The sequence below is a fragment of the Dryobates pubescens genome, chromosome 5 (genome assembly GCF_014839835.1).
Source record: "Dryobates pubescens isolate bDryPub1 chromosome 5, bDryPub1.pri, whole genome shotgun sequence".
In the NCBI taxonomy this organism is placed as follows: Eukaryota; Metazoa; Chordata; class Aves; order Piciformes; family Picidae; genus Dryobates; species Dryobates pubescens.
Window position 1 is genome coordinate 15,297,651 of NC_071616.1, and position 20,280 is coordinate 15,317,930.

The 20,280-nt window shown below is 51.0% G+C and overlaps 1 protein-coding gene across 1 annotated transcript; it reads left to right on the forward strand.

Moving 5' to 3' along the window:
- Positions 1 to 442: 442 nt before the first annotated feature.
- Positions 443 to 17,268, forward strand: GPR137C (G protein-coupled receptor 137C). Its single transcript, XM_009899540.2, has 7 exons — positions 443 to 896; positions 8,912 to 8,955; positions 9,672 to 9,900; positions 13,593 to 13,742; positions 14,271 to 14,393; positions 14,499 to 14,614; positions 16,003 to 17,268. The coding sequence occupies exons 1-7, from the start codon at positions 531 to 533 to the stop codon at positions 16,172 to 16,174; spliced, it is 1,200 nt and encodes a 399-aa protein (XP_009897842.2). The 5' UTR covers positions 443 to 530; the 3' UTR covers positions 16,175 to 17,268.
- Positions 17,269 to 20,280: the final 3,012 nt, after the last annotated feature.

Here is a 20,280-nt window from a genome sequence, read left to right on the forward strand (position 1 = left end):
TGCACCTATTGCTGTACGTACCCACGGAGCAGCCCCGACCCCGCTCCCACCGCGCACCCCACAGCGCAAGCTCCTGCCCCGGGGGCGCGGTTTGAGGGGCGGAGGCGGGAGGCTGTGAGGAGAAGTAGGCGGGACGAGAAAGAGCGCGGGCGGCAGCGTCAACCTAAGAAGCAAAGAGGCGAGCCGGCGGGGGAGGCGGTTGAGTGACAGGCGACTAAACCAATGGTCGGGGCTGCCGGGCGCTGTGGGGGGCAGGGCGGCGGGCAGCCAATGGGAAGCGCTGCGCTGTCAGGAGCGAGAGCCTCAAATAATCGGGCTCAGCTGATTGTCCCCGGCAGAGAGTTGTTTGGCGGCGGGCGGGCGGGCGGCGCAGCCAGGAGGGCGGGCGAGAAGGCGGAGGAGGAGGATTGGAGGGGTGTGGGGGGAAGCTCCCCTTTGTTGCATGGGGGTGTCGAGTCGGGGCTGAGGGGAGGAAGGGGAAGGGGAGGGCGCGGCGACCGTTTGTCGGGCCGTTGCCTTCCCGCTGCCCCATGAGCCCGACGGCAGCGGCCCTCGCTGAGGGGGCGGCCCTGGCTGAGGGGGCCGCCGTGCCCTACGCGGTGGAGCTGGGTCTGACCGTGCTCCACACGGCTCTTTACGCCGCGCTCTTCCTCTTCGCCTACCTGCAGCTCTGGCTGCTCCTCTACTACCGGGAGCGGCGGCTGAGCTATCACACGCTCTGCCTCTTCCTTTGCCTGCTCTGGGCAGCCCTCAGGACCACCCTCTTCTCCTTCTACCTGCAGAACTCTCTGCAGGCCCTCCGCCTCCAGCAGCCCTTTGCCCACTGGCTTCTCTACTGCCTGCCCGGCTGCCTGCTCTTCTCTAGCCTCTGCCTCCTCAACCTCTATTTCGCTGAGGTAAGTTGTTTTTTTTTCTTGGGGGGGAGGGGGAAGGGGCACACCAAACCCTCACCATGCAGGGCAGTGGGGTTAAAGGCTGCTCTTCGGCCACCCCACCTAAACTTGGCTGTGCCCTGAAGTCAAGGCTTTGAGGCGGGATGAATGGGGGGTGGAGGTGTGCCCCAGTCAGGCTCAGTGGGTGCTCAGAGGTCTGCCCTCAATGAAGGCTTTAGGGCAGGTTGGGAAGATGCAGGATGTGCCCTGAATCCAAGCTTGGAGTGGGGGAACCCAGGGATTATGCTTTGAATCCAGGCTTGGGGGTGGGGAGGGATGGAGGCGGGGAGGGGAGTGAGCAAAAAGTGTGCCCTGAATCCTTGCATCAGGGTGGTGGGGTGCAGGGGGCAGTTCCAGGAATGCAGCCCCCTGTGGGGTGGCATGGAGGGGTAACAAGCCCATGCCCTGAATTTGGGGTAGGGGGGGGTGCAGAGATGTGCCTTGCTCCCGGGTGGGGCTTTACCCTTTGCAGCCCTCTGAGAGGTGACAACACCGTGGGGCTCTCTTGGGGAGGACTGTTTAGCATCTTTTGGTAATTGATTCCTCCTCTCTAAAGGGGACCAGAAAGTCGCAGCAGCAGGGGCTGCTCTGGCCTGGAGTGATGCCAACCATTACGTCACCAGCTAGAGCCTCTTCTGCTATTGTTGCTGCGCTCCCTCCTTCTCTCCATCTCTCTGCTCCGCTGCGAACTAGGCTTGTTGTTCTGCAGCTTGTTGTCAGATATACAGGAAAAAAAACCCTGAGATCCCTCTGCTTCCCCAAATAACAGCCTGGGGTTGGAGAGGTGGGCCCCTTCCCAGCACCGTTATCGCTACTGGGACAGCGGAGCTGCTTGTTATTGTTGCCAAGCTATATTCCTCCTCTTCTAGGTTTTCCATCACTTGTTTGGTTATTTAATGCCTCTTTCTCTATTCCTTTCACTTGTCTTTATGGCTTTAAATCTGTGGCTTTCTCTTCCCTGTCCTCCTCCAAATATATTCTTTCTGCTCCAGTTTCTCCTGAGCAGCCCTTTGCTTGCCTGCCTTCCAGTTTGGTGACTTGTTTCATAAATAGGCAGCACTTTCCCTCCAGCTTTGTTGTTGTTGTTCAGATTCTTTGCTCTGCAGCTCTCAGCTGTTCACCAACCTCACAAAGGAATCGCTAACACACAGCGAAATCGCTCCATCGCTCCGATGTGTCACCCGTAGGGAGTTATGATTTCATTTTCCTGAGGACATCAGTGTTCACATGATAATGTGAGACTTGGAGCAATGGGGTTTTTTCAGCTGTTTTGGTTCTTCCCCAACCCCTGCCCTGTCTTCTCCGATGTAAACACCTGGGAACTGGGGGTAAAAAAGCTGTCGGGTGTTAGATATCGAGTGGCAGCAAAATAACAAATGGTGCATAGTGTGCGTAATCTTGTCTGTTAAAGGGAGCCTGACCTACCAATTGCTCTAACCAGGAGGTGTTTGTGTCTCCTCGAAGTCAAGCTGAGGAAGGGATCCTATGTTCTGGTGCCACAAAGTGCCTGGATTTCTGTTTTCCTCTAAGTCACTGGACTTGACAGCAGCTTTGCCTCTTTGCTGGCTGGTTAAAAGAGCTCCTTTAAAGAGCAGCAAAGTAGATTCAGATGGATTCTCAGGCTTCCTTTCCTCCCATGATGTGTTTTTCAGTGGACTCTGGCTGATTATACCCCATTTCTTTCTCCTTGAAGACCTAGAGTCAAGGGAGATCTTGTCTGAGGAAATAAGAGCACAGAATCTAAAGTGGGAAAGGATAAAATGATTTATTAAACTGGGTGTGCATAGTTACAGAGAGGGTCTGACATTGAGCAGAATGGGTGTCCAGCACTCTATGGTATTCATGGGTGATCTCATGCTGGTGGTGGGTAGTGAAGCCTGCAGATCCAGAGATTTAGAGGAGTGCAACAATATGGACCAAAAGCCTTTGGTGTTTTTCCGGCTTTTATTTCAACAGCAGAAATGATGCTGAGTGGTGATATTTGGCCTCCTCTGCTTGGACAACAGGCTGATAAAATTAGTCCATCCTTCTCTAGACAAATGTGCTGGCAGATAACTGGGATGTGCCTGACTTGGCTGTGTTCAGTGCTTCCCTTATCATAGGAGGAATTGTGTTAGGGGGGTCTTAGGGTGTAATTATTACTCCCTGGATGAAGGAGAGAAGCTATGGTGCAACCACAGCAGTTGAGGTGAAGTGGATCAAGATCTAGGGATGTCTGATAAGTGTGAGTGTAACTTGTCATGTAAACAGTGTGATGCAGAAACTTTAATTTCCCTCCTCCCTGGAGGTATTCAAGGCCAGGCTGGATGAGGCCTTGAGCAACCTTGGTCTAGTGAAAGGTGTCCCCATTTATGGCAGCAGGGTTGGAACTAGGTGATCTTGAAGGTCCTTTCCAACCCAAACCATTCTGATTCAAGCAGAACCTGCTGTGGAGGGCCCATCCATTCCTAATTTTTAAGGGCCAAGTGGTAACAACCTGTAGAAGGTCATTTGTCTTCAGCTCTGAGGGTGTCATCCTGGTCTGGTTTGTCCTCGGATAAAAGCACAGGCTGTTTCTGTGTTGATGGCCTGGCTGATTGTCTTTGAGCACAGTGACTTCTTTGTGGGGATGCTGGAGAAATGGCATCTGTCTAAGCAGTGGAAGAAAACATGGCCTGTGCTGTGGTATTTGAGCTAATCTTGCTTGATTTATGGATCTCCTCAGGCTATGGACAAGCTGAGGATGAAATGGTGCTGGGTGGGGGAAGGACTCCAGGGAACAACAGATGCCCATGGAGAGCTTGTGCTGTTTTGCACTCCAGGTTGTTGCGGGGCTGAAACTGGAACTCATGAAGTGGTCTGGTGTTCCTTTTTCTGTGGGAAGCAGCTCTCCTCTGCCTATCCCTTCCTGACTTTTGAGGTTCCTAGGGGGATGTGGAGGCTTGACAAGATTCAGTCTTTGGTGGTGAAACTTTCTGTTACCTAGAAATCAGAAGTTGTAATAATGTCTGTGCTCGGGACCAGCTCTTCCTCTCTGCTCTGGCTTGTAACAGAATGAGTTCCTGTGAAGGAGATGAGTTCACAGGACATCAGGTCAGAATTCCTCAGATCTGTTCCAAATCTTGCCTCAAACTGGCAGACCCATGGCCCAGATATCCAGGTTTTGGAATAGCTCCTCTGCTATCACCTAGACATCTACTTGAGTAATGCTACCTCTCCAAAGAGGAGTCTGCCAGTTCCTGCTTTCCCCCAGGACATGCTCAGGAGCACAGAACATGTGGAAATGTAGTCACAACAGTGCATTAAGAATGTGGCCAGCAGATTAAGGGAATTTCTCCTTTCCTTCTGCTCTGCCCTAGTGATGCCAAAACTGGAAGACTGTGGCCAGTTTTGGGGTTCCTAGTACAGGAGATACCAGGAACTAGTGCAGAGAGTCTAGCAGAGGCAGTGAAAATACTGGGGTGGGGGGAAGGTGTGAGGGACCTGGGGCTGTTTCAGGCTGGAGAAGAGCAGCCTGAGAGGGGATCTGATCAATGCCAATCAAGAGCTAAAGGGCAGGGGCCAAAAGGATGGGGCCAGACTCTTCAGTGGTGCCCAGTGACAGGACAGTGGGCACAAACTGGAACCCAGGAGGCTCTATCTGAAGAGCAGCACAATATTTGGTGTGAGGGTGCTGAAGCCCTGGAGCAGGCTGTTCAGAGAGGTGGTGGAGTCTCCTCTGGAGAGATTCCAAATGCAGCTGGACATTGTGGACCCTGGGCAACTTGCTGTGGGTGCTTTAGCAGGGGGTTTGGACTAGATGATCTCCAGATGCCCCTTACAACATCCACCAGTCTGGGATTCTGTAATGGCCTCCATCTTGACCATTTCAAAGACCTTCTTGAGCCTTGGCATCCTTGCCTCATTTGGGAGTCACTAACTGTGCCATAATGAGTAAGGCCTTCTGCTGGTGTGGTGAGGCTTTGGCAGGCTGCTCTGCCAGACTGGTGTGGCCATAACCCTTAACCTGTCTGGGTTTCTTTAAGTGCTCCATCTGATGAGATGACATCAGCCTCTTTCATCCCTCCCTGCTCTAATTGCACTGGAGCAGCCAGCCATGGAAGGAGCATCCAGCTTGGGAGCTGTTTGTCCTTGGTGTCCTCTCTATTCATCCCTTCTCTGATGGAAAAGTGGGGAACCCTCCACCCATTCTTTCTCTTTTCCACTTTTCTTGTCTAGCAGAGACCTAGCCTGTGCTCTTTGCCTCAGAGGGACAGCTGGGAAGGGGTCACTTAAATTCAAAACTGCTCCATCCCATAGCTGATGATTCCCATGGGCTCCAGGGTTCCTGACTGAACAGGTGGCCATGCCAGGGCCCAGCTATTCTAGGAAATCAGGGTACATGCAAGTTGCACCCTGTGTTCAGGATGGCATGGGATGATCTCGGTATTAGTGAGGATGGTGAGAGCTCCTCCTCACAGATTGTTCCAGCTCTCCCTGCAGGGTGGGGGGGGGGTGTGGGGGGCTGAGCTGGAACACTTGTTCTGGGGTGTAGTCCCAAAATAGTCCCTGCTCTGCTCCAATGTTTGCTGCTGAATGACTGTGATGAGAGAAGGAATCTGGCTGTGGATGCTCCTGCAACTGCGAGCTGCGCTTGTGTCAAGGCAGGGCATGGCTATGTCTTGTCTTGAGCTCAAACTCATGATTTCTTCATGGAGCAAAGAGGCTTTGATTCCATCAGACAACAAGAAGTTTCTGGCTCTTCTGGATCTTTCAGATCTGTTGTGAGTGGCTGTACCAAAACCACACTGAAGTGTTAGGGCTAAGGTTCTGGTTTGTACAGGTGTTGAAAGTGATCCTCAGAGCCATTTGTGGGATATGGTGTCTGTCACTTTCATCATCTTTTAGCAGCTGTGACACCTCCAGTACACCTTTTAAGGAGGAGTGTGTTTCTACATGCTCCAGGAACTTCTCTTTCTGGGTGATGTGAGCCAAGTGTTCACTTTGAAAAACATCCACTCTCATCACAAAAACAAAAGCCTCCAGCATCACAGGGAATGTTGAGGTCTGTAGGTCTTCTCAGCCTCACCTTTTTCCTAAGTCTGTGGCTCATGTGAGCTGCTCCAAGGACTTGTGGCACCAGAAAGACAATGAAGTGTTGCATCACTGCTATAAAAGGCTTGCTTAAATGTTCTTAGTCCTGCTTCTCTGGGTGAGCAGAGACCTCTTCCTTGTTTTCAGCAGGCAACTGTGTGACTTCTGGGGCTGTTCTCAGCTAGGGCCTGAAGGAACTGCTCAGGTTGCAAGGGTTGCTTCTAGAAATGTGGTACCTGTCTGAGGGCAGGGGTCTGTATTTCTTATTTTGGTGAAGAATGGACTGCTCCTGAGCTCTGCACTGGCTCCTTCACAGCAGAAACCTCTACATTAGCAGTCTTTGGATTTTGAAGGCAGCAGAGGTAATCCAGTGTGAAAGCCCTGTGAGATTGAGGATAAGAACTCAGAGGTGTGTTTAGAGCCCTGCTGGTGTCACCTACTGACCCTACAAAGAGAAAGCAACCTTCAGGTGAATCATGGCTTAACTAAAGCCAGTGTAAAGTGGGTGATGGCCTGAAGTAACAGGACTAAAGAGCTGGGGGCTGAGACATGTGAGGTTGGTGCTGTGGTCTCCTGCTTTTTGTGGCAGCAAGCCAAGCACGAATCTCAGGTTTCCATTGCACTCTTAACCCTGAGACAGCTTTGTGGGCCTTAGTCCTCAGGCTCAGAGGAGGGTTGTGGGAGACTCGTAGGGATTTTTCTCTTTTGAAGTCACCACATAGTCCTTCCAAGGTCCAGGTTTCCTGTATCTCAGATGAGCTTTGGAGCTCAAGGTGCTTCTGTACTTCTGGGCTGGTATGGACCACGACAACAATGCAGAAGACTTCAAAGACTGCTTATTGTACTGTGCCCCTCACCTGTGAGGGCTGGATCCCTCCTCTGCTGAACTACTGTGTCTTGTTCCTCACCAAGTGCTGCTTGAGTTCATCCACCCTCAGAGTCGGGGAGAGGAGCCAGACAGTGAAACTGGCTCTCTGAAGAGGGTTGCTGGAGCTGTCTGCTGCCCTGTAGGAGGGCTTTCAAATGCTTGAAGTTACTGCCATGGATCAGACAACCCTCAAACCCAGAAATGCCTCTGGAAATCCTGTTGGCAGGATTTCCTGAAGTTTGAGTGCCATTGCTACCTTGCTGTTGACTGGGAGTTAGGAATCAAGAGATCACATCAGAAGAAAAGCTGACTGAGGGCGTCTTTCACAAGATGTGTTGTCCTTCTCCACAGCCATAGGCTGGAAGCTGAGAGGGGAGGACTCCTTGCAGATGCAATGAAACTAAAGCTCCACATATGGGCAGTGATCCTACAGCAGGCTTGTGCTGATCCCACATCTGCTAGGTCTGCGTGGATGGTTCCCCACCACTTCCCAAGTTCCTTCAATGTCTCTAGACACAAGCTTTGTCTGAGAGAGAATGTGACCTCAGCTTTAGGATCATTCCTGGTAGGGTCTGTCCCAGGAGCTGCATTTTTTAATGGAATCACAGAATTGATCTGGTTGGGAAAGACCAATCATTATCTAACTCTATCAAGTCAGCACCACATCTCTGCCACTTGGAAACACCTCCAGGACAAAAACCAGTTCCTGGCATGGCTGTGCTGAATCACTGTGACAAACAAGCTCCATGTAGCTCTGCCACTACACTGCTTGTCCTGACCATGTCTGAACACCAGTTCAAACCTGTCGACTTCTAGCAGGACCGCTGTGCTCACATCTGAGCTGTCAGGTTCTTAAACTGTCTGGCTTCCCTTAAGCTAGAAGTCCTGCTCCTGTTGCCTTTAGCAGGAGGCACCTGCTCCACCATCTCTGTCAAGTGTGCTGTGCAACTTGGCAGGTTGGATCTTCCAGCTCTGGAGGACTTCTTACCATTGCAGAGTTAGTTTTCAGATGTATCTGGCCAACAAACACCTTCAGGGTGAAGATGTGAGCTCCAAGTGCTTGTTTTAGTCTGCAGGTCCATAATCTAATCCCAGAGGGCTTTTTTATATCAGCTGTTGGTCTTGCTGAAGCATAGCAGCTGAAACAGCCTTCTCCAACAGCAGAATCAAGTGTGATGGAGGTCCTAAGATACGCAGCACACAACACTGGGCAAAGCAGATGCATTTAGAATGATCTTAGTGACTCCTGAGTGCTGTCTGCTCTTTGTGGAGTGTGGTTTTAAAGGTCCTTGTCATGTGTGGGACATTAAATATTTCTGTGCTTGTTGGGCACCTGCATTTGGGACTGGCTCTGGCAAAATGTTCCAGTCTGTGAGTCCAGTACAAGACTTGGTGCTAATAATCTTGAATCCTCCAAGATCATAGAATCATTTTGGTTGGAAAAGACTTTTAAGATTGAGTCCAAACATTGTCTGACTCTACAAGATGTTCAGCTGGAAGCAGGGTTCCCTACTGTATCTCCTCACTTCAAGGACAATGAAAAGCTGGGATGTGTCCAGAGGGGCAATGAATTTGATGAAGGGTCTAGAGCACAAGTTCTGTGAAGAGCAGCTGAGGGAGCTGGGGTAGTTTAGCCTGGAGAAAAGGAGGCTGAAGGGAGACCTTTTGGGTTTTTACAACTTCACGAAAGGACACTGGAGTGAGGTGGTGGTTGGTCTGTTCTCCCAAGGAACAAGTGATAGGCCAAAAGAAAATGGCCTCAAGCCATGTCAGGGGAGGTTGGAGATTAGGAACAATTTCTTCCCCATAAGGTTTGTCAAGCCCTGGAACAGGCTGCCCAGGGAAGTGGTGGAGTCTCCATCCATGGAGGGACTGAACATCAGTGTAGGTGTGGTGCTGAGGGACATGGTTTATTGGTGACCTGGTAGTGCTGGGTTAATGAATGGACTTGATCTTGGAGGTTTCTTCCAACATTAATGATTCTCTGATTCTGTCTTCACAAAGTTTGAAGGAGAGATGTAGGCCATGCTCAATAATGCTCTTCAAATCTTTCCCCTAGGTCATATTCAAAGTCAAATGTGCAGCTGAATTCAACAAGTACAAGTAAGTGACACTTCTCTAATTTTACCTTCAAAGCTGGTGTGAGGTGAGCTCCTGCTGCAGTGTTAGGAGTGTGAGCTTCAGACCCAAAACCAGAGTTTGATGCCATACGTGGTTGTGCTCCGAAGTGTTGTGCCTTAGGGCAGGACTGTGAGCTTCAAGGCTACCAAGGAAGCAAAATTCCATGCTGAATGTCTCTGTGTCCTCAGCATCTCAGCACCAGTGCTGGTAGCAAACTAGATGAATTTGTGAGGTCTTCCTGAGCTGTCCCACATAAAAGCTCTGCAGGCTCAGGTGATCCCTGTATTGGTGCAGGCTGGGTGCTTCCCAGCCATTTCCAGGGAAACCCACAAAGGAAAATGGGAGCTCCAGTGGCTCTCAGTAAAGTCACAGTGATCGTGATGACTCAGAGCTTATTGACTGAAGTTAATGCAGAGCTGGAGTGACACTTAAAATCTGCAAGATAAGAACCTGACTGTCAGAAGATGACTCTTGCAGCTCATGACTGCTTCCACTGTTTGGGTTAGTGGCTCAAATACTCTGCAGACCTGGGCTGTCAGTACAACTGCTGAAACTTGCTGAGCCGTCTGAACTTCATAGCAAGCACAGCACTGGGTACACTGGGGGGTTCCCTTGCCTGATGAGCCAGGAAGGTGGTGCAGAATGAGCCTGGAAATGACTATCTCCATTTTTACTTTTTCCCTCCTCCATCTCTCCAGGGTGGTGTTGTACCTGGGCTCCATATTTACCAGCCTCCTCTTCTTAGTTGTGAACTTAACTTGTGCAATGTTAATCCATGGTGAGGTCCCAGAGAGCCAGCTGAAGTGGACAGTCCTTGCCCGTGCCCTGGTCAACGATAGCCTCTTCATCCTCTGTGCCATCTCACTGGCTTGCTGCATGTGCAAACTGGGAAAGATGTCTTCAGCGAATGTCTACCTCGAGTCTAAGGTGGGTGAATGCCTCTTGTCATCTGCACAAACTGCACAGCCATCACCAGGGTTCTCAGCTGCATCTGGGTGTGCTTACTTGGGGTGATTCTCACCTGGTAGCACCTGAGCTGCTCTTGCTTGAAGACATGCTCCAGTGTGGAGGTGGCAGCTCTTAGATTCCCCCTCCAGAAAGCACTTGCTTCTGCTGTAGGAATGAAGTGCCCTCCACATTTCAGGGGGAGTGTGTTGTCTGTAGCTTTGCTGGCACAGCAGAAGGTCACAAAATCCTAGCATGGGGGGATTGGGTTGGTCCTCAGTTGGGCTGGATGATCTCCAGCTCTGCTAAAGCAGGATCACCCAGAGCAGGTTGCCCAGGATCACAATGTCCAGGTGAGTTTTGAGCTCCAGAAAAGGAAATTAATCCATCTCTATACAGCTTGTTCCAGTTCTCCATCACCCTCAGATGTATGAGCTACTTAATCTTTTCAAGCTTAGAGGTATAACTTAGGGTTGACAGGAGAGGGTTCTCCAAGAGCAGCAAATGCCACTTCTGCAGTATCTTATCACTAAGAACAGAGGCATAATAGTCCTCTGCAGAGGGAGAGCTTCAGCTATTTGAGGCATTGCTTAATTGTCCTGGATGAGATCAGCACCTTAGAAAGGGAGGGGAGGCTGCTTTAGGTCCTTCCCCAAGGTAGGAGTACAGCTGAGAGTCTGAGCATACACAGCTCTTCCCAAGGAGATAGGGAAGCTGAGTAACCAGCCAGTCTCATCTTAGTGTGGCAGTAGGCTGCAATGAAGTGTGCACTTGACCTGCCTCTTCCTCTGGGAAGCCATATGACTGCTGTCAAGAGCAGTGGTCCATGGTGGGGCGGAGGTGGGGTCTTTTGAAGAACCTGGAAACATCTACAGGGATACTTTAGCACCTGAGCATGGGTGGACTCGGGGAAGCCAGGTGCCTGGCTCTGGCTCTTCTGAGCTACTGTGACTCTGTATGGGTTTAAATCACTGCCATGCCTGGCTCTGGTGAGAGGCTGCTCTCGGTGTAGAACTCCTGGAAGCTTCTACAAAGACATTTGGAGCCACACAACTGCCTTGCATCGGCTGGAGGTGTCTTCTTGATCATTGGAGGCCATTTGCATGACCATTCAAAATGGCTGTGGTGTTTAGAGTGACATCTGAGTGGGTGGCCAGAGCTGTGCTGTCAAGGTTGAAGCTGAAGCTTTCTGTAGAATTCTGTCTCACTTAAGCAGCAGAGAACATTGGTTCCTGCCCAGAATCCAGGGTGTGTAGGCTGGGAGTGTTTTCCTATCTGGTTCTAGTGACAGCTGTCCACCAGGTGATCTGAAGCAGGAACTGTGACTAAGCTGAGAAGTTGCTCACATCTCAGCTTGCCTGGGCCAGGTATCCAGCTCTGACTGGCTCTGGACACTAATTAACTTATCAAGTTCACCCAGCAGTGGCTCACCAATGCAGCAACTTCCTCTAGTTACATTCCTGGGGTTGCCTGTGGGGCCTTGCTCAGGTAGGACATGCTTTAGAGAAGCCTGCTCTGGTCTTGAACACTGAACCTGACTGTCTGGTAAAGGTCTCTTGAATGCAAATGTTGTCTCCCTTCCCTGCCTTGGGGGCATCCCCTGACTTTGTCTTGTGTAGGAGCTGTAAAAATAGGGTGGGATGAGCAGAAGTGTTACACAAATGCCCAAAGAGGTTGTCCTGCCTCAACTCCAGCTGTGAACCTGCTGACACAAGACAATACAGCAAGGCTGGAGGGGCCCCTCAGGCTGCTTCCACTGAAGGTAGGAAGATTTGAGCCACTTGAGAAAGAAGGTTGTGCTTTTGGACTGCTGCCACATTCTGTTCTGTGGTCCTTCTCAGGTGGAGACAGGGAATCACAGGATGGTTTGGGTTGGAACAGAGCTTTAAAGGTCACCTAATACAACCCCTCTGCAATCAGCAGGAATATCTACGACTAGAGCAGATTGTGCAGAGCTGTGGACAAGCTGACCTGGAATGGTTCCAGGGATAGGGCATCAACCACCTCTGGGAAACCTGGACCAATGTATCACCACTCTGAGCATCAAATATTTCTTCCTTCTCTCCTGTCTGAATCTACCCTGTTTTAGTTCAAACCTTCACCCCTTGTCCTGTCACAACAGGCCCTGATTGAAAGTCTCTCCATAGCTTTCTGATCAGTCCCTTTAAACAGTGAAAGGCCATGAGAAGGTCTCCCTAGAGCCTTCTCTTCTCCAGGCTGGACAACCCCAACTCTCTCAGCCTGGCCTCACAGCAGAAGGCTTCTAGCTCTCCCATTATTGCTGTGGCTTCCTCTGGCCCTGCTCCAACAGGTCCATGTGTGTCCTGTGCTGAGGACTCCAGAGCTGGCCCCAGCACTGCAGACAGGGTCTTAGCAGAGCAGAAGGGCAGAATCCCTTCCTTCTAACTACTGCCCATGCTGCTGGGGATCAGCCCAGGAAATGGCTGGGTCTGAGCTGTAAACACACAGTGCTGGGTCATATCCACCAGCACCCCCAAGTTCTTCTCCATAGGGCTGCTCTCCAGCCCTTCATCCCCCAGCCTGTAATGACACTGGGGTTTGCCCCAAACCAGGTACAGGACCTTGTGCTTGACTTCATTGAGGCTGTGCCAGATATGCAGCCAGATCCTACCCTGTGGTCCTTGTTACCTTTCCCAGCTGCTTCCTCTCATTCTGCTGGCCTTAACCCCAAGAGCTCAGCTACCAGACTAGAAGAGACTTTGCTCTTGTCCTTCACTGGTGTCACAGGGACTTTGCCAGCAGCACTCTTCCAAGACACTGTTTGGAGCAAGAGCTATAAAGCTGGGAGAACAGAGCTGGCATCTCCATAGCCTGCATGTGGAGCAAGTCAATGAGGTGAGCTCCCAGAGCAGATTGTCTGCTTAAACAACAAAGGCAAGTCAGCTGCTGTGATGTTTGCCTGCCCATTTACTGCCTTGGTGGCTACCAGCAGCTATTAAAAAGCTTCATGGGTGTATTTAGCACAGGAAAGGAGACTTACAGATCTTCAGGTGGCTTCCTGTCCCATGGATAGCCATGCAGGAAAGGTAGGTACTGTAACCTTCAGGTACCTCCTGCAGTTATCCCTCTTCACTGGGGCAAGCTACCAGGAGGCAAGGCTCTGGAACACCTGGCCACCCTTTAGTGTGCTGCTCTGTGTACAGCAGTGCCTGGTTTGACACACAGCAAAGCTGGGCTTCAGCTGCTAGGTCATCCTGCTGCTTCTCAGTTGTTCACCCCAACTGTTTGGGCTTCTTTCCTAGACAAACACATTCAATGTCAGGGGTGCCAGACTGCTGCAGAATGAGGGACATCTCTGCTGCAGAGTCTGATCTGCATGTAGGAGAAGCAGCAAGCTCATGGCTGTCGGTTGGTCTTCTGGAGACTGCCACAGTGGGTAGAAGAGCTTCTCTATGGACCATCAGTTTGAAGCTGACAAGATCCTGGGAATGGTACTCCTGTGCCTCAAGTCTTTCCTGCTCCCAGGTGACCTGGGCTGTATTATTCAGCTTCTGCAGTGAACTCATCACATGAGGAAGCTCTTAACCAGCTCTGAATATTTTTGCAACACCATGCAAATACTCTAGATCCTTCTCAGGTACTTAAGATGGTGGTGGTAAATCAGAGGTCCGTAGGAAGGTCTATGTTAAACCAATTTCTTCTTCCTGTTCTAGGGAACATCTGTCTGCCAGGCTATTCTTGTGGGATCTGTAGTGGCTCTTCTGTATTCCTCAAGGGCTTGCTATAACCTGGTAGCTGTGGCCATATCTCCAGACAGTGTTCCTGGTCCTTTTAACTATGGCTGGGACAACCTTTCAGACAAGGTAAGCATCTGTGACCCCCAGTTCAGAGGTGGTGAAGTGGAAGGCCATTCTTGTTTCCTCCTTGTGTGTGTGGGGGGCGTCTGTTCAGCTGAATCCCTACACAAACTGGCTTTCTGCCTCAGAAGCTCTGCCTGATGTCTCTACTGCAGCAAACCCAAATCTTCCTCAATCTGTCTGCCTCTCCAGGAGGGATTCCCTGCTGTGCTCTTCAATCTTAGCCTGCCCACTCTTCTTTGTGGGGAAGAGGACCAAGTCAACTAGAGCAGAAAAGCAATGCTTAATCAGGCATGGCTGCATGTGAGAGAGAGTTGGTCTGGGGAGGGAGCTAACAGCACTTTGGCATGCTGAGGAGAACCATCTCCCTAAAACCAGTAGCAGGACCTGGATAAGGGTTGTTATTCTGTTGTAGGGCTTCCTGCCTCTGAGTTCCCCAAGTTCCCAGTTTGTATGCTGTGTTCAGCTTTGGAAGCAATGTGGCTCTGCTGATGGCTGGGTATTAGAAAAAGACCTCTTAACTTCTTCCCACAGATGCACATGGAAGTGAGCAGTGAGGAGTATGTGGTGTTTGGAGTGGTCCTCTTCCTCTGGGAGCTGGTGCCAACCACTTTTGTGGTGCTCTTCTTCCGGGCTCAGAGGCTGAGTCAGAACCTGGTAAGCCTCAAGCTGGAGCTTGAGGAGCTCCAAAGTGCCTGGGGTGGTGAAGGTTGGAAAGCTGTCAGAAATACCTCACTTCTGGCCTAACTTTCTCTCTGACAGACTCCAGCAGGGATGGTCAACAGTCACAGTTACAGCTCCAGAGCTTACTTCTTTGACAATCCAAGGCGCTATGACAGTGATGATGACTTGTCACGGCTTGGGGCTAGAGAAGGAGGGTGAGTTCTCCTGCTGCCTGGTGTAGAGACAACTGAGCTCTTGGCTTCTGCTCTGAGGAGGAAAATTTAAGTGTAAGACAGCAAGGAGGCTTCTGACAAAGGTTGAGTTTGGTCCCTTCAACTCACAAGCAGCTTCCTCTTGGCCAACTTGGAGAGGTGGATTTCACACTGCATCTCCACATATACGTTGACTTCACACAGGAGGCCTCAACCCAGAGGGCTGATCTTGCTAGGGTCCTCAGCTGTAGGGTCAGATTGCTCTTCAGTCACCTTGTCCAGAGAGGTTTCTCCACTAGAAAGAGATGGTGAAGTCCTGAGAGGGCTCTGGGAGCCAACTGGGACAAAGCTCTGCAGGAACACCTGCTGTGGAGCAGAACGGTCAGGTATCCCTGACCAAAACTCCAAGGGAAACACATGGCAGCCCTTCATTTGCTGCTCAGGGGACTTAACTTCACCTGCCTAGGAGTGTAGTGAGGGGCTCAGAGGTTCTGGCTCTTCTTGACTAGTGTTGTAGGGCCTGGTTCTCCTCCTTATATCCATTCCTTGGAGATATTGTGCCTGTATGCCATAGGTGCTTCCACGGGTTTGGATGCCCTGATCAGTCATAGCAACCCATGAATGCTTCAGGCTTGGAGCAGGGTACCTGGAAACTGCACAGCAGAAAAAAGACCTGGGGGGTGTTGGTCAGCAGCTGGCTGAAGATGAGCCACTGCATGCTCAGGTGGCCAGGAAGGCTGATAGCATTCTGGCCTGGATCAAAAATAGTGTGGCCAACAGGACCAGGGCAGTGATTGTCCCCATGTACTGGGCACTGCTGAGGCCACACCTCAAATACCAAGTTCAGTTTTGGGCTCTGGACTCCAGGAAGGACATTGAGGTGCTGGAGCATGTCCAGAGAAAGGCAATGAAGCTGGTGAGTGGGCTGGAGCACAGGACTTGGGAGGAGTGGCTTAGACTGGAGAAAAGGAGTCTGAGGGGAGACCTTGCTCTACAACTCCCTGAAAGGAGGTTGGAGTCAGGTGGAGGTTAGTCCCCCAGCCAGTAAGTTATAGGACAAGAGGAAATGGCCTCAAGTTTCACCAGGGGAGGTTTAGGTTGGACATAAGGAACATTTTCTCTACCAAAAGGATTCTCAGGCCCTGGAGCAGGTGCCCAGAGCAGTGGTGGAGTCCCCATCCCTGGAGGTGTTTAAAAACCATGTAGAGACGGCACTTTGAGTCGTGGTTGTGCGGTGGGGGCTTGACAGTTGGACTTGATGAGCTTAGAGGCCTTTTCCAACTTAATGAGCTTACAATTCTATGATCAGTGCTGGGAGCAACATCTATTCTAGCTGCAGCCAAAGTTCTGCTTTCTAAGAGTCCACATCTCCCTGTTCTCTCTCCCTACAGCTTGGCCACCCCTCAGTGCTCTGGCTGCTACGGGTCCCTGGCTGGGAATGACAGCATCGTGGTGGGTGCCCATCTGGGCTCAACCGCTCCGGACAGCGCTCCCTTGCTCTTTGCCGCAGGCGGCTCAGAGATGAATAACCACCATAGCTCATACCCTCCCCCACAGAACTAAAGAGGCTGCCAGGTCCTTCTCCCAGAAGTGGCATTCATGTATAGGACTGTGACCTGTTTGTTTTTCTTCCCACCTTCCCCAAAGCATCTAACCTGTCAACACAAACATTCCACTACCTGCTGTGGCCGTTAGCAGGACCCTGAGCCTACGGCTGCCGGCGGTGAGCAAGAGAACTGTGACTTTAAGGTACCATGTAGCAAAGTGAAGCTGAACTTTCTCTGGAAGCTTTTTTTTTTTTCCTTTTTGGTGGTTTTAAGTTCTTCTTGGTCTGGTCTTCAAGATGTTGGCAGCTAAAATTGCACCAGAGCTTCCTCACTAGAAAAGAAAACATCAAAAAAATGCGTATTTGCACTTTTTATCTGCACACTTGGAAGGAACGGATCTTGCTCAGGCCATGCTTGGTCTGAGACTGTTCTAATTAATTACTCCTTTTTAATTGCACATCTGTGGCTAGGAGAGGCACTGTCCTCCCTGCAAAGACCTGTTCCTGAAGTCCTCTGCATCCTGACTCATTTGGGAGTGTGAAGCTGTGTGGGCCTCCTGCAGGGAACCTTGACATGCGCTATGCCATGCTGACACCTGGCAGGGCTAAGCCTGGGCTTGTTCTGGCTGCTGGTCCTGGTTTCACCTCGTGGCCAAGCTCCCCTACCTAGGGCTGTGGGGTGGAAGCTGAGCTCAGAGCATATCCTAGCAGAAGCCTCAGCGTGATATCAAGTGCTCCTACTGGCATTAAGGTAGTCACCAACCCCCACTGGCTTATGGTGAAGGAGGAGGGCTGGCACGGATGGAAGCTGATGGCAGGTGATGTGGGACAAGAAGCTGCTGCCTTCAGGGAGAGCTTCAAGCTGGAGTGGCCCAAAGCACATGTAATACCAGGGCTGCTGCAAGTGGTGGGGGGTGGCCAGTGGTCCTGCTCCCCCCTCCTCTTCACCCATGGTGGGGCTCCCCTTTCCCCTCTCAGTATTAAACTGCTTTGAGCAAATAACCAAGAGTTTTAACCCTGAAGTGAATGTGAACTGGTGGGGTCCCCTCTGAGATGCAGGAGGTGGCTCTTGTGGTGGAAGTGGGAGCTGAGGGAAGGGCTCTGTGTTTTCCCTTTTTGTGGGGCAGTGCTGTGGGTCTGGAGTCCTCCTGCTGCCCTAGTAGCTGTTGACAGTGTGGGATGGTGTCCACAGGGTTTGGGTCTGCAGGGTCAGCCTGACAGGAGGTCTCTCTGTAACCAAAATAGTCAAGTTTGGCCTGGCCTGTAGCTCCATCAGGCTCTTGCAGATGAAGCTTGGTGTTATTCCTGTGTTGTCCCTGGCCTTGACATGGGGATGAGCAAAGCAGCTTTGATCACAGGCTTGGCTGGAGGCACTGGTCTGGGTAGGGCAGTTGCTCTGACTTCTGGACAACCTGAACTGGAACTGCTTGTAACCCACTTTGAGCTGCCCTTGCCTCTTGAACCCAGGACTGACAATGGAGCACTTCCCTGTGCATGGAGCAGGATGGTGCTGCCCAGCTCTGGCTGGGGGACACTGAGTCAGACTTTGGTGCCTCAGTGTCCACAGCTGAGTGTGAGAGAAACCCCCAAGCACTGGGCCCGACCCAGCTTCTCCTTGCTTGCCCTGTGCTTGCTAGTATGGCTTGGTCACCCTGTCACCCACCTTGTCATGCTGAGACACTTGTCACACCTTGTCCCTCTCTTCTGGCTTGTGGGGCCCTCCTTGCTAACCTGCTTCGTTCTTGTGGGCCCAAAACCAAGAGCAACCCCAGCTGCTTCTTGGAGAAGGCTCTGAGATGACAACAGCCCCTCCCTCTTGCTCTAGTACTTGAACTGGAGAGGCCCACCCTGACTACTTTGGCTCTCCTGGCTGCTCCACCTCATGTGCGGGGAGGGACCTGCCTCCTTCCCTCAACTGGGCCACAAAAGCAGGTTGCTCCATCTCAATCACTGCTTGACTTATGACAAAGCTCCTGAAGGAGCTGGGCTCCCTGCCCTTGCCCTTCTTTCTTCTCCCATAAGTCGCCAAAGACGGTTAAGTGATGTTGGTGGCCCCTGTTTCTTGCTTAAATTCCAAAGCACTAGGAGCACTTTAAGTTTTTCTTCTGGAGGGAAAAGAGTGTAGTGCAAAAAACCCACAACCCTACTTAAACCTAAACTCAAGGGCTACAGGCTCATTGTTCATGTTGCACTGAAGCACACACCACCACCAAGACGATCTTCCTGGCGGGAGGGGGCCGTGATTCTCGTTGCTGATGAGTGACTGGCAAAGTGTTTTGGGTTTGACTCGTTTCAGAACTCTTTGACCACTCCTGGGGGGGGTTGGTCCTGTGTTTTACTGAAGTAATTTATAGCTGAGAAGTACAATGACTTTTTTAATGCATAGTTGCCTTTTCATTAAACATTTTTCTTTCCTTAATTTCTTTTTTTTTGGGGGGGTGGGAGGGGTCTGGTTTAACAGTGTTTTGGCTTTGGCAGTTTGGGCAGCAGCTGGCTGCACCAGGAAGCTGTGGCCAATGAATGTACCTATTTGTTCTTCACTAAACTGTAACCAAGCACTACTCTGTTGAAATAAAAAAAAAAAAAAAAAGAAAAAAAAATTGGTTAAAAAAAAAGAGGAGAAAAGCCTTTTCTGTGCTGGGTTGCTGTGGCCAGCCCAGCCAGCTCCAGACCTGCTTCTGGCCAGGGGCTTGGTAGCTGTGCCAGCATGAGAACCCAAATATTATAAAATCAGAGTGGTAGGGAGTGGAAGGGACCTCTGGAGATCCTCCAGGCCAACCCCCCTGCTAGAGCATGGTCACCCACAGCAGCTTGCCCAGGATCACAATGTCCAGGTGGCTTTGGAATCTCTCCACAGAAGGAGAAGCCACAACTTCTCTGGGCAGCCTGCTCCAGGGCTCTGGCACCCTCACAGCAAAAGTTTCTCTTGGTCAGATGAAACCTTCTGGGTTCCAGTTTGGGCCCAATGCCCCTTGTCCTGTCATTGGGCACCACAGAGTCTGGCACCACCCTCTTGCCCCCACCCTTTAGCTGTTGATCAGCCCCCACTCTCAGGCTGCTCTGCTCCAGGCTAAACAGACCCAAAGTGAAGGCTGCTGGGTCTGGTGACTTGGTGAAGCTGCTTTCTGAGCAGGACAGAGTGTAGCTCAGTCCTAGCCAGTCAGATACCAGTATGTGGTACTTGACTCTAGAGTAACTGCAGGCAGCATCCCTGTGAGTCCCTCCTGGGCTTCAGTGTGGTTGGGTGCAGAGCACCTGCAAGTGGATTTTTTTATAGATCACAAAATGGTTTGGGTGGGAAGGGACCCTTAAAGGTCAGCTAGTTCACCCCCCACCACCCATCCTGTAGGCATATCTACAACAGGTTCCTCACAGCTTCAAACAACCTCACCTGGAATGGTTCCAGCAATGGGGCCTCTACCACCTCTTTGGGGAACCTGGGCCCACCACCCTCAGCATCAGAACTTTCTCCCTTCTCTCTAGTCTGAAATTCCCCTCTTTTAGTTTAAACTTAAACCATGATCCCTTGTCCTGTCACAACAGGCCCACACAGATCTCAAGGCATGTGCCCCTCTGCCATCCCTCCACAGAGCTGTGGAGAAGCTGCAAAGCTCAGCTCCCTGCTTTCTTTCTGTCTATGCACAGGTTTTATCTACATGGCCTTGAGCTGACTGAAAACAGCAGCTCCAGAAGCTCAGCTGGAACATACTCCCAACATCTTCCTGCACAGGAGCACCTGCCCCCTGAGCCTGTTTTGGGGTAAAAAGCAGCATGGCTGCTCTGGCCAGCACCTGGGGAGATGCTGGAAGTGTTCTTTGGCAGCACTGACCCCCCACAAACCTGTCCTTTGTCCCTGCTGCAAAGGAATTCCTCAAGCCCCTTACTGTTTATTTGATGTCCAGAGACAGGGTAAGTGAGGGGCTGCTTGGAATCATGGAGCAGACACAGTTTTCCCCACACTTTATTCAATGGCATGGTTCTTGCCCTAGCTCCAGCTTCTGAAGGCAAAGAGATAGGTCTAGTCCACCCTCAGAGTACAGCAGGAGTTAGAGACCTTACTCAGAATGATCCTCCAATATATAAAATAAACTTTTCATATAGTCCCCCTTTTCATACAAAATAA